The following is a 13713-nucleotide window of genomic DNA, read 5'->3' on the forward strand; positions in this document are numbered from 1 at the left end:
CACGATGTATGTACATTTGATAAGTGTAGGTGCCCGCTGAGAAGTGAAACAGATATTACGCCTTTTTCTCCTCATAAATATACTTTAAAATGTACAGTGTGCACAGAATGAAAAGCTTGAGCGTTTCCATAATTCTATGGGATCTACAGGAGAAACACACTGTAAATCATGTTAATAGGCTAAGTTTGAAGGCAGTTTACGACGCACGTGCAGGCAAGCCTTTAATCGGTAGATCAATCAACACTGTGGACGAAGCCAGAAAGTGACCCTGCAAGCCTGCTGTCGCGCTTCATTCACATTCACTGTGTCAAGCCTGTAGCCGACAGGAGCCAGACGGACGGCCTCGCGAAAGATTTGGCTGTCAGCGACTATCTGACCTTTTCACTGCGCCTGCGTGCCCCTTTTCTCGGAAAACGAATCAACCCAGCTGCGCATGCGCAGTTCTTGGCCTCTGTGATCGGCGAATTCGGAGCCTATAGCGGAAACTATGCGCAGTTCATGTTCGTTACAAGCGTTTGCGGCAGATGGCGGTAGCTGTCAAGAAAACACATCACCTCTTTGCAGGCGGCTGTGTCTCCCATGGATGCATTCAACCAGTAGAAGACAAATTTCCAATCACTCTCCAAAGGGTTCCACATCTTGTGAAAAAGGCGGATTGAGGCATCTAACTGACCTTTTAACATCTCGCCATAATAGTAAATGTTCAAGTTGTTTACAAATGTATACAAAAGGCCACATGAATCAGCCGAGACGAGTACTTGTAGACCACATTTCATCAAAATAATTTCTTTTGATGTCATGATAGTGTCTTATTTGCACGTTTTTCCTTTCACTGCATGCACCTATTTTTCTCTCCTCACTAATGAGATATAACTGCTTACGGTGCTGTAATACCTTCGGAAAAGGCGTAGAGCGTAGGGTTATTTCTTTTTAAAACAATTACTAACTTCCATTTCTGTACAGTAGTGCCAAAAAAAGTGTCTGCGAAAGCTTGAAGCTTGTAATCTTTGTTGTCTCATGACTGCCCTTGAATAGGTGCTGATGAGCAATTATTGCCTCAAAAAATACCATAGTGTAATATGAGTGGCTCTGCTTCCTGGCGTGGGTACTGAAAAAGGTTATTCAAGCTTATCATACAGCGCTTTTCCTTCAGGTTGCTTAGCAGTCACTACTGAATGTTTGCATTGACCATTTGGTGTTTCTGTCTTGTTGTCATCTAACTTAACCGGGAACACTGTGCAGGATTAAATTTGCCGTTTTTGCATTTCAACGACGCCTAATTATTCCATTTCGGCCTTCCTGCGACAGCCATAGGTCAAGGCATGATTTTCCCTTCCAATATGGTGGCCATCAACACTTATTTCAAAAAGTAAGTTCCGAATTGATATTCTCGAATGATATGATACAGTAGCTATGTCACGGTGCTGGAGAAAATGTTAGGCGTGAATACGCTCGCGATCGCCGACCTTTCAATGGCGGCGCTACAGGCTGCTTTAAATAGAGTGTAAAAACAGCGCAGGTGGAATTAATGGGCAGATGGAGGAGTGTTGTGACCTGTAGAATTAATGAGGCGTAGGGCGTTCCTAACGCTTAAGGCAACTATTTTCATAGAACCCTCAAGAAACAATGACATGAAATCCATCGTCACTCTCTAAATGAGGTGAAAGTGTAGTTTTTGATTTCTCGGCTGCCTGGAATAGCTTTGTTTTTGAGTGAGTGGACATTTAGCTATTTATGAATTTTGGTTGGCTTATTACTTCAGTATTTATTTCTTGATATAGCGTATTTCATTTAAAGCTCTGCGTAGGTTTGTATTGTGGGAAAACCTACTAAACAAGTATGTTTCTTGGACAAATCTGTTAATTGCATCTTGGCACTTTTCCACGCTGAGAATTCGCCGCTAATGAAATTGGTATAACGAAGAATACAAAACATAATGAACGAATTTTTACGGAACCCTCGGTTCAGCAGCCAGTGTTAAGATAAGATGGCTTGTCTTTTTTCTTCAACCTCTTGTCCACTTTGCTTTATCCACTTTGCTAACCTTTGTTCACTTTGCTTTGTGTTCTTCAAGAGTTCCATCTTTTTGCCCTCGCGATGTTATATTAGTCAAAGGCAAAAGCAGTTATTATCTACCGCAAAGAGAGCTGGTTATACTTAGAGATAAAGAAAGAAGCCCCCTTCTCTCAGCAGGTGGAGAGTGCAAGAACGTTAAGAAAGCCAAGATTGGACATCTCTAAAAAAGAATTTGGACACATCATTCTAACTCGACATTTCACCCGATCTTATAGAATCAAACTTCTAAAGACATTTGCAATGCGCAGATTTACGGGATTGCACAGTTATCCCAATTGTACGCTCGACAGATGAGCTCTTATATCCCATAGAACACAGCCTTACACTTCGGCTACTCAGATAAGGCCATTAATACACGTGCTTAGACTTTTCCAAACACAGATATGCATATACCGGAGGGGGAACGTTTTTTCATATACATGCGTCTCATTCACCCTACAGTGTGAGCTTAGCAGCTTTATAAAATTAGCTAATGTATGGAAGTTGTGGCTTTTAAGAACTGCTTCAATTTGCTATTTCGGTGTTATTTTCGGTTACCTCACTGTGGACACAGGATGGGTTACCACACATTTTGGGATGTTGAAACACGGATTTTCGGACAAGTGTCGAAGGAGGAACTTGGGAAAGAAACAACATCACTATTTGAACAAATAGTGAATTTATCGAAACGTCTTTATCAAATAAAATATTTTTGCAGGCTATGTGGTTTTCCCAAAGGTTCTCTAGGTTTTCTAATGCTTTATTTAGCGCTTATTCTTCGCCCATTAAATTCTCGCACTCACCTTTAAATATACCCCTGCTGAATCTTTAACCCCTGCTTCTCTTTTCCTCAAGGCATTACGACTTTCATTTGGAAAAACGTGTTACAGTATGGAATAAAAAAGTGACATCAGCAGCTTTGTCGAAACATTTTCTTTGTGTTGAATGCCACAGTGCCCACATAAAGAATTTTAATAGCGTGTTGGCTACCAGGGCTACAGCTTAGCATGCACAGTCTTTGTCAAAAGTGCAGAGCCCAGGGCCAGTTCGGGCTGCTTGTAATGCATTTCCAGTGTTCCAAATCTCTTGATGGTAAGAAGATGTTTTGTCCTACCCTCTAGAATGGGAAGGACCTCCACTAATGCTAAACCAGCGCCACTACATGGCTCAGAAGCAGACTCTTTGTGCTCCGCACTTTTGACAAAGGCTGTACATCAAATTGCCAATGCGCATGCGCAGATATAACAACCAAGGGCCAGACTCAAGCATAAGTTTCCTTGTGGGCGCGAGAATTGCAAGCTGGAATCCGGGATAATTGATAACGAAAGATGGCATGCGCGTGGCAAAACACTCTGATATGTACAAAAAAAAAAAAAAAGAAAGAAAAAACTCCCAAGAATAACCTCTATTGAAAACTGACATATGTGTGAATCCCGGTAACGGTGCATAACGCTTTCCGTTGCTCCCCCCATGTTTGACCCGAGAGGTACCGGGCATCCGGCAGTGGCATCAGCTACGTGGGCGGTACTCTAGTCTCCTTCATCTTCCCGCCCCTGCTGGTCTACATGAACGACCAGTACGGCCTTCGCGGCACCCTTCTCATCGTGGGCGGCCTGTCGCTCAACGCCCTGGCCGGCTCGCTGCTCATCGTTAAACCCAGCGATGGTCGCAAGAAGCGCACAGCGGAGGGCGCTGCCGTCGAAATGGAGCCTCTCAAGAAGGCGGGTACCACTTGCGACGCTTTTGAGAGCCAAAGTACCGAACTCCTTCTGTGCTTGTTAGATAAACTCCGAATAGTGTCCAATTTCGAACAATGTTTAATAAGAACAATGGTTTGGAAACCATATCAGTTGGGGCTCCCGTTAAAAAAATTTTTATTTAAATAGCGCAGGATTTTAAAGTCATCCCTTAAAACTGGCCAAGACCCAGAAGATGCAAGAAGCGCGGGCACAAAGAAGATACGCCCTGCATGTGCGCTGACTTTGAAGAATGGTTTAGCAGTGTACGAAACAAGCTTTTAGCTTTTTCTAAGAGTTTGCTGTCTCTATTGATGATTCACTTGCTTCTGGTGAATTTTTAGTCCTCCGCGGAAAAAGAAAATATAGAAAAAAAAAATTTTCTTCACACAGCGATACCAGCGAAAAATGTTTCGCGCTAAATATCAGCGGTATAGAATGCCGTCAACCATTTTCGTGTGGCAAACGTTTTCACCCGTAGTAACAAATTTTTTTCTTTCAATTGAGAGCGTAATTTGCGCCTTCAAAATTGAGATCTTTTTCACAATCGCCGGGGCGTCGACTTGAAAAGTCACGACAATTCGCTAATATTTCCATGAGTTATAACAATGGTAAAAACCTTGGCCCAATCCAGCTGTACATCTCTCGGTGGTGTTTTGTGCTGAAAAAAAAAAAAGTCTTGTTTAGGTTGTAAATACATCATTTATGTGGAAGATTATTTATTTTTGAAGAGAATAAAATTGATTACGAAAGGGCTTACCCGAAAACACGCACAGGTATGCGCAAAGACCAGGCTCATGACATTGATCAGTATATGTACAATGATACTCGAACTTGTAGAGAACGGAATAAAAACTGCACACGTGTTGCAGAAAGGCCACAGAGGAAAACTAGCAATAGAAAGCTTCATGAAAACATCGCATGCTACCGGCACTGCGTTCTAGAGCAAACTCACTCATTACTCACTCATTCTGCGTGAGTGGAATTGTACTGCTGGCTACAGCGTCATATCTCTTTGACGATAGGAAACCGCTGAAGTACTTCTGGAGTGATATGATCACTGTGAGAAAACGAAATTGTCGTCAGCCACATTTGTGGAAAGTCGCTGCTAAATACTAACACATTAGGACCTATACAGCCTTTCCCGATGCCCAAATGCATTGATCGCCGTGGCCGACATACCAGACCTAAACACTTCAAGATGCATGTTGTTCTTAGTGCAATTCTAGAATAACGAAATTCCAAATGGTTAAGTGTTCTGTACCTGTTTCACGTCTGAATTGCTCGGCGTTGTTGAAATGTAACGAACCTTAGTAACACCCACAATCCTTTTAGGGAGCACACGCTTACAGACTGCTGGGCAGAGACCTACTGTGAAACTCCGGCTGCCTAACAGCTGTTTTGAAGGTTCGAGGTTGCATTTTGTGCTCGAATCATCAGCAGCTGTTACAATGATTTTTTTTTTTACATAGATGCCATATGCTGACCAAGCTCGTAGAGGTTTTTTCCTGGTGACTGCGTATTTTATTTCGGTAGAAACAAACCTATTGTTTTAATAGAGTTATTGACGTTTGAGTGTCGGATTGAATGATCGAATTATTGGTTCAATGGCTGATGTCAGGCTGTTGTTCCAGTAGGTTTGATTTAGGAGGCCTCTGTGACGATGTGAGAAAGTTACCTTGTGTTCATCTTATGTATGGAGGTTCCATCGTATCAACAAAGACGAAGCTGCTGACGAACATGAAATGCTATGCGCGTTGTATTCCCAGTAAACTCAACTTTAGTAAACTAACCGCACGCCTTCTAACTCTCATGGCCACCTTCTTTGCGCACTTGCCCATTCTAGTGCAATACTGTCTACGTTGAACAAAGTGTAAAGAGTCGCCATTAGCTTCGACCACTCTTCCGGTCCTCAAGTAATCGGCACTGCAGAAGCACATATGAATAACTATGCTTTTCTCGAATCTATCCTCCAGGCTAAGGACGAACAGCAGCCAGAGAAAAAGGAATCCCTGTGCGAAGAGTTGAGCTTCATGAGGCGGCCTATCTACTACGTGATAGTGTTCACCGGGGTTGTGTTTGCATACAACCTAGTCTTGTTCAGCGTGACCGTCGTGGACCATGGTATGGGTAAGGGATTGCCCAAGCTGCAGGCGGCTACCCTGCTTTCGTGCTACGGTGGCGGGGAGCTTGTCGGGCGCATCTCATCCGGAATGTTGTCGGACAAGAAGCTTTGCCACAGGTACGGAATCAATCGTGCTGAAGTCTCCTACACCTTGCAACTCATAAAGCTTGAGGTGAAGTCATGCTTTTAATGGGAAAGCATTTATTGGCTCATAGGTGACATGGACAGGACGCATGGAGAGGATGTGACAGCGAGATCTTTAGATGAGTTAACGATGATTAGAACAAGAAAAAGAATAATAACTTTGTTATCAATAGTAGATCATGAATGAAAATGAAGTAAGCCATAGCAAGGAAATGTACCGATTACTATACTCTCAATGATGAGATAAGATCATTACTGGGAACGTAACTCAATAATAATATAGGCTAACATTAAAGGTAATCGTACACGACCATCGGATTAGATAGATAGTTACTAATAAGAGTGATAGATAATAGTAGTGATGATGTCATCAATTGATCACGGGACACAGAAGTTGTCAACAATGAGTTTGTGACGTCGTAGTTACCAGCGACGTCAATGCCATAGTCCGGATATGTTACTTAATATTGTCAAAATAGAGGGCGAAGGAAACATTTACGTGTGGGCTGGATTTCATGCAGACGGGACATCATGGCCATGGGCTTCTTCTTGATGTCGCTATCTTTTGTGGCCCTAATCTACGCGGGCTCCATGGCCCTTCTGGGAGCAGCCAGCGTTCTTTTCGGCCTGACGGGTGGGAGCATCATGATCCTCTTCTCTGTTATTTTGGTGGAGTACTTTGGCCTCAAGAAACTCCCCATGTCGATTGGGATCCATTGCCTGGTGAATGGTCTTTCCGCTCTTCCAAGGCCCCTTATTATAGGTAAGGGCTGCAGGAGCAGCTCTTTCGTTGTTGTTTTTTTGCTGCACTGAACATGTTTTTTTCGTCACCGAACAGGAACTCCTTCATCAAGGTTGTAGTCAGACCATTGAAAATAATTCAGTTAAAGTAAAACAATTATTTGAGGATTTCAGGTTCAAGATGCAATTCGCTGCTGGCAATTGTGGCGATGTAAGAGGTGAAATGTCGAATGCAAAAACCACCAAAGAGAGGGTACAACCAAAGGGGAGGGTGCAATTAGAGCTTAACCTTTTGACCGGCATTTTGACAGTAAAAAATGGCTCTAGATGTATGTACGTGTATAAGGTAAATGCGACTTAAGAGCACCTGCATGTTTCGCATTGTTTAGCCTAATACTCGCGTCTTCAGCTCCTCGTGCGATCCTTTTCGCGTACATGCAATTTATCACTGGCTTAATTATTAATCCTTAATGGTTGCATCTAGTATCTCATGCACATTCATTAGCATACAGCTGCACGTCATCATGATCCCATAAATCGTTGTCGTTCATCGAGAGCTTTGAAACGACCGGGAATAGAAACTTCCTATCACGTGGGTCGCTAACAGCTTCCCTGATTGCGTTGGCCAAGAAATTTTAGGTCCAGTGAGTACGCTTACAACACCAGTCGTGTTGCCTGCGCCCATGCTTTTCAGGCTGTGTAGACAAATGAGTGGAAGCTGACCTAGAGGCTCCTCGCAGGACAGAATTTCGTGAGCTGCGTAATGAGGGAAGCTGTTAGCAACAAATGTGATAGGAAGTTTTTATTCTGAGTCTTTAAAGCTCTCAATCAACGATGAAGATTTATGGGCCCACTACGGCGGCACTAGAGCGATAGCTCAAAAGCAGACAGCTGGTTGCTTGCTAATATGCCGTAACATTGCAAACCTTGGCATTGATAATAATAAAGCTAATGAATAGGTTCTAAAAATTTTGCCCTGGTTAAGCTGACTGTGAGCCTTGCCGCGGTGGCTCAGTTGTTAGGACGCCGTACTGTTGATCCCTGCCGGGGCGGCCGCGTTTTCGATGAGGCGGAACGAAATGCGCCCGTGAACTGTGCGGAGCGAGAACGCAATTCTGCGGTAGCCGAAATTACGTACCGGAGGTCCGGAGCCCTTCAGCATAGCCTCATCGCAGCCAATGTTGTTTTATAGCGTTAAACCTTAAAAACGAAACAGTGTGCTAACTGCGTTTGGTGCAGTGTCTGTGCGCAGTGAAATGTTCGAGATTCGAAATACATTGTCAACTGTTTCGCCTATTATACAATGCCACTCAGCAGCTTGTTCCCTGTGAACGGTGCAGTAACAGCGGGGCGATGCACATTTGTTCCTTGCAGAGATAAAAGGGTATTGTTATGATCACATGCTGTTTAGTGAGGACACTGGACAGTGGGGTGGAAACTGGTTCTCGCAGTGCCTATGTGGCAGTAATCTCAATGTGGATCTTTCTCGCTTTGCTAGTAGTCTGAACGCCGTATAATGGTGAGGGATAGGGGTTATATGTCTGGAAAGCTTGTTTCGATTACTGCTGGATACTAATCGGTAAGTACAGTGTAGCGCGTCTAGTGCATATATTTTTGCGCTGCTTGGTTGCAACACTAGTTTTATATTTTAGCAGAGACGTGGTATGCTATCTGTGACTGCCGTGATACTCATACATGGAATTTCTTAGGTTATTACAGGGACAGGGGATCTTCGTACGACGGCATGTACGTGCTGTTGGCCGCCATTTCGCTGACAACGAGCCTTCTTTGGGCCATCGAGTGCTTCATCAAGTGGCGGGCAGCGAAGGTTCAAGCCAATCAGACGGTGGACCAGAAACTCGACTCGGCTTGTGCCGCTTAGGCAACGGCAATAACAAAGATAGTAAGGATGTGATGACGGTGATCCCAAGGTGCGGGAAAATCAAACTTCTCACCGATCGTGCCAGCACGTTCTCCGAATGTGTCTCCGAATGATGAAAAGGAACTGCATCTTCAACCACTGTTCTAAGATAGTGTATGTGAAGGTCTTGAAAAGTATATTCATTATCATGTGCATTTCACATCGCGATTCCACAAGGGACATAAAACAAAGCCGCTGTGCCGTCGTTCATCTCATCAGCGCAAGTTGAGCAGAAATATGTGACTCTCGCCATGCAGTGGTGCATCAGGTTGCACGTATCCCACAACGCCACAATTAGTGTACAGATTGGATAAACGTGTCTTGTTGAATCCTATGCCACGTATCTTACATGCGAGCAGAATGCCTTAGGCAACAGATAAGCTTGGCGTTGCCTCGCTGTAGGCCTTGTAACGGTTATTTGAAGCTGCAGGTTGCTTTAGTAACCGCAGGGGTTCTTTTGCATTCGTTGCCTTGTGCCTGACGAAAGCGATGCAAGAAGGAGTCAATCAGAGGACAAGGTAGAATATGTAACCAGACTTTTTCATCCCGATTAGTGGTCGAAGCCTAAGTTATGCAAGGGAGGCCAGTGCCTCATAGAGGTGCTTAAGTGAACAGTTAAATAAAGCTGCATTATGACGAGCTCAAGGCCTATGCAGTTATAGTCGCCTTTGTGTCTTTACAATGGTCACAGACTAGATTATAGTAAAAGCTACCAGTCTTGGTTGTCCGGCTGTCTGGGATATACTAAGGCTAGGCATCAAACCTGTAGCTGAAAAAAGAGTAGTTGTGACTCCGGACCCAACAATATTTACTAGAGGTCATTCCGTTGTGCGATGGTCGAAGGCGAGTGTGCAGCCTTCTGAAGCAGGTGTGGAGGATTTCCGGTGCCCATAGGATACTTCACAAGTTTGCATGACCCGATACTGATACGGAGGTCCATATGGAGCCTCTGCGCAGCGCAATACCAACCCTCAGTGCAGAGTATGCGCAAGGACCCTGAAAAAGCGACTTCGTGACTCGAAACCGGCAGAGTGTGGCCGGTCATCGAATAAACATTCATTTTACACTTTCAGCTATGCTCTCCTGTAATCATTTTATCTCTATCGCAGATTGGTGATTGTTGCATCTGATCTGGTTGTAGCTGTCATAGGAAATTTTGGATCATATGTGTGTCCAAGTAAGCGATAACATCAGCAAGTCGTCTAATACACTGAAAAATCGGGCCTCTGGCTGTTAACGCGGGAAGTACTTCTGCATAATATTGCCAGACGGTGTGGAGTTGCAATCGTGTGGAGCTGCTCTCGGGCGATGCGAGCAGATGATTTCGCCGAGAGTAAAACACAATATATATATCTTGCGAACAAGATAACACTCCGTGATTGAAGTTCGGTGCATATCTTGTCAAGTAATGCTAAATTCAAACAAAAATGCATGTTTCCTAACTTTCCCAATTTTTATTTGTTTGGTCCTCGAGACATGGCCCACACCATTTTCTGTATGAATTTCAAGTGGCAGCAGGGTGGGCGATGACTGGAGATATTACGGTGCGTTTAACATGTCTACTCCTATCATTTATACTTCAATGAAATTAAGAAGGATATTTATATACGTGATTCCGGCCGTTCTCCTAGGAGTGTTTTTTTGATTAACTGTTAATTGTTGACCCGCCTGAGGATCTCCGTTACAATCCTTAACAGCAACAAATCACTCGGGTAGTGTCAGTTATCTTTGATTGAGGTCTGTTACTTGTCAAGCGCAGCTTCCTGAATGATCATTCTCTTGTGCAGTTTGTGGCCATCAAACACAAGATATTGTCGGATAACAGCGAAAACATGCGGGAAGGACAATTCGTGCTTTTTACTAACTGAAAATTTCAGCTTGTCTTTCACAAAAGAACCGCCTCTGTTGTTCGGAAAAGAAAGCGACTCCTAATAAGCTCATCAGAAAATCTATCCGTAGATCAAAAGGATATTTTTTCTTGAGCGCCATTGCCTGACGCTGCCGCGGTGTGTTGGGGAAAAGGTGGCCCATTCAGCAAATGACAGCAAACTGCGAGGAGACTTTGGCATAAGCTTTTAGGCGAGCTGTGAGGCCGTGCAGGAGGTTTTCAACTGTGACGAACTTTTCACGGCAGAATTGAGCTAAAGGATCTAATGGTTCCGGTGTGTTTGTACATGTAGCGTTGTCATCTTGTCGATTGTTTTCGCTTTCTTTCACTGCTTGCTTTCTACAAAGGGTTGTTCGATGCTTTCTTCTCAATATTTTCCATTTCATTAAACCTCTCTCCTAAGCCGGATACCTAACCACACAATATTTCAGCAGGCTTGTGGCAGAATTCAACAGGAGTGTTGAAATGTGAAGTGCCTTGCTGGTTGCCTTGAAGCCCTGCAAAACTCTATCGCGAAACTTGGTCGAGCACTGTCGTCGTAGTAGTTATTGTTTTAATAAATACTTTCGCTCGTAATTTGTTAATGCTAGCTCGCCTTCATCTCCGAAAAGGTCCACCAAGGACATTATGTCTTTAAAACCAGCCACAATAGTCCTCGTTTCACCTACTCTAGCTGACCACCGCGTGTCTGAGAATTGCTTGGGGATTACCGCCGGCTTGTCTTTCAAGTGAGCCTTTAATGCATTTCGCGATGAGTAGAGGCCACGAACAAAACGTATATACCCTGCACAAACATTAGACAAACAATTTTGGGGGACACTTAAGTTTCGAACGCCTAGGCTAACTACCTGATATGTAGAAAGCCGTGCTTTAACCAAGCCGTATGAAAGTGCCTTGGTAGCCCAGGTGTAAAGTATCTGACTCAGCATCCTAAAGTACTAGAAGGTTCACTCTTATTCCGCATTCCCACCCCAGACGAGCAAGTGGAGTCGGCAGCTCCTCTCGACTTTGATATCACGTGGTTTCATTAAGTCGCATAAACCATCGAAGAATCAGTTCCCGGCCTTGCCAGCTTCCAGCTACCACCGTTCAGATCTATGGCCGCGATTTCTCGCTCAGAATGCTGACGCCAAAACAAAGCCGACGACGACGCCAGCCGGATTTTCCTAGTAGTGGGAGCTTTAATGATATCTCATTTAAAGAAACTGCTTGCACTCAAGAATATACAGCATGCGCCGTGACCACTGTTTGAGCAGCGCCAGGTTCAGCATTGGCTTGCGCGTTGATTTTTTTTTCAATTGTGCCTACATGCCATATATGCCAGTCGTGTTGCTTGCGCTGTCGTATGACTGGCCACAACAGTTTCGAAAGTCAATCTCCAGACTTTTTTAGGGAAGTGAAACAGTGACTACGCGAGATGCTCCCCTATGTGAGGGGTAATGAATAAAAGTCAAATAAAATGTTCTGTTTCGGCCAGTTGATGACCACGTAGCGAATAATCGCAGCAATATGATTTTTGTAACTCACATCAGCTGGATCTATAGAATCAATCGAAGGGGAGAAATAATTGGCATTCGCAATTTTGTGGGTGATTTCCTCGACTTCATTTCTAACTAAGAGCTTTGTAACGTGAACTTTCTTGCCGCAAGACCGAGAACGTCACGTAAGGACAGCACGAAGGTTCAAAATGAACTGTTACCTTTTCTCAAAGCGCAAGGAGCCCGCAACAAGAACGCGGTAGCATGGAGTGAAGGAGAGAGTTTACGGCATTCGTAGAGGGCATCTGAGCAGCAACCAGTGGCCCCCAAACTTCCTCCTATTTCCACTCATTCTACTCCGCTCCGGCGTCGGTGAAACCCGCGCTCTGGCTGCGCTGCGAGACGGGGTTGCAAGACTTCTCGGCTGTTTAACGAGCGAGCGGCGCAGATCCATGAGGAGCCGAACCATGCAGCTCCGACCGGGCGACATATGGCGCGTCGTCGCCTCTTCCCCATGTCCTCTTCAGGGGTGGATGCAATCCCCAAAGGGATAAAAAAAAAAGTTGTTGGATCTCCTCGTTCTAACAAACATCACATCACAACAGCACCTACGCCCAACAGAACAGGTTACGTCTCAGCCTGCAATGAAGTTGGCTGTTAGAAGGTGCTGTTTGAGGCAGTTAACATTTGAGTTGCTATTTGAGGCAGTTAATATTAAAGCAGTTGTAGGCAACTGAACTGCAACTGCTTTAATGTTAACTGCCTCAAACAGCGATTGAAGAGAGCGCCTCTCTTGAATCATTTCGATTCAATCTCGTTGAAGATGGTCTGCTTGACAATCTTCACTGGCCTTTCTGGTTAACAACTCTCTGCTCTTGTTCCTGTTCCTCAATAAATAGTTCGAAAGCTTAGCAATCTTTTACTACTATTTCGTTAAGGTGTTTTTTTTTTCTTCACTGTTGCCGAGATAGATGGGTTTATTGATAGGAAGTGCAGATAGGTTGGCTGGAATGATTAAAATCTGTCCTGCTACTCTGCACTGGGGAAGGGGAAGGGGAAGGGGACAAGAAAGAAGATCATGATGGGTGACGATGTGGGAGAAGGCATATGAAATTATGTGCAGGCACGCAACTTACATTACAAGCGAGAGTCAAGTCCCGTGCCGCACAAAAAACGACAAAGAGCCCACACTTCCTGGACACCCTTCCCTTTGTCTAGCCAAGCGCCCAGCAACGACTCCTCCGAGAGCTTATATTTCCTTGACGGGGTACAGTACGAAGCCGTAAGTAGTATATGCGATGCATTGTTTTGTGCTAGTAGTTCTTTAGGAGCTTAAACTGATCAATAATCTCAACAAAAATTTGTCAGTTAAACTGTGAGAATTGGACGCGCCTTAGAAAAACAGTCAAAGAAAAGAGCCATCGGTGACAAAACTATAGTCCTAATCGGAGGAGTAGCCGACATAGTTCCAGGCTTCTGCGGCTCCATATCTACGGGTTGCTAACTGTACAGTGACCTGGTCCTGTCTCTTGTGGAATTCAGTATACAATGTAGACATCTCGGTCATTAATGTACGCGCTTATGTTTTCAGCACAAAATCCACCTGCCAGCAGCTTCATTCAAGT

The 13713-nt window shown here is 44.3% G+C and overlaps 1 protein-coding gene across 2 annotated transcripts in view; it reads left to right on the forward strand.

Moving 5' to 3' along the window:
- The window catches only part of LOC146197250 (monocarboxylate transporter 13-like), a 35322-nt gene extending 25528 nt beyond the window's left edge, over positions 1-9794 (forward strand). For both annotated transcript variants that reach the window (XM_084599049.1, XM_084599050.1), the window contains 5 exons: positions 1309-1369; positions 3542-3776; positions 5768-6033; positions 6582-6823; positions 8511-9794. In XM_084599049.1, the coding sequence (XP_084455175.1) occupies positions 1309-1369; positions 3542-3776; positions 5768-6033; positions 6582-6823; positions 8511-8683 (977 nt within the window). In that variant the 3' untranslated portion in view covers positions 8684-9794. The remainder of the gene's footprint in view (positions 1-1308; positions 1370-3541; positions 3777-5767; positions 6034-6581; positions 6824-8510) is intronic.
- The last annotated feature ends 3919 nt before the right edge of the window (positions 9795-13713 follow it).

This window comes from Amblyomma maculatum, chromosome 3 (assembly GCF_055883805.1).
Source record: "Amblyomma maculatum isolate TAMU_Amacu chromosome 3, ASM5588380v1, whole genome shotgun sequence".
Classification (NCBI taxonomy): domain Eukaryota; kingdom Metazoa; phylum Arthropoda; class Arachnida; order Ixodida; family Ixodidae; genus Amblyomma; species Amblyomma maculatum.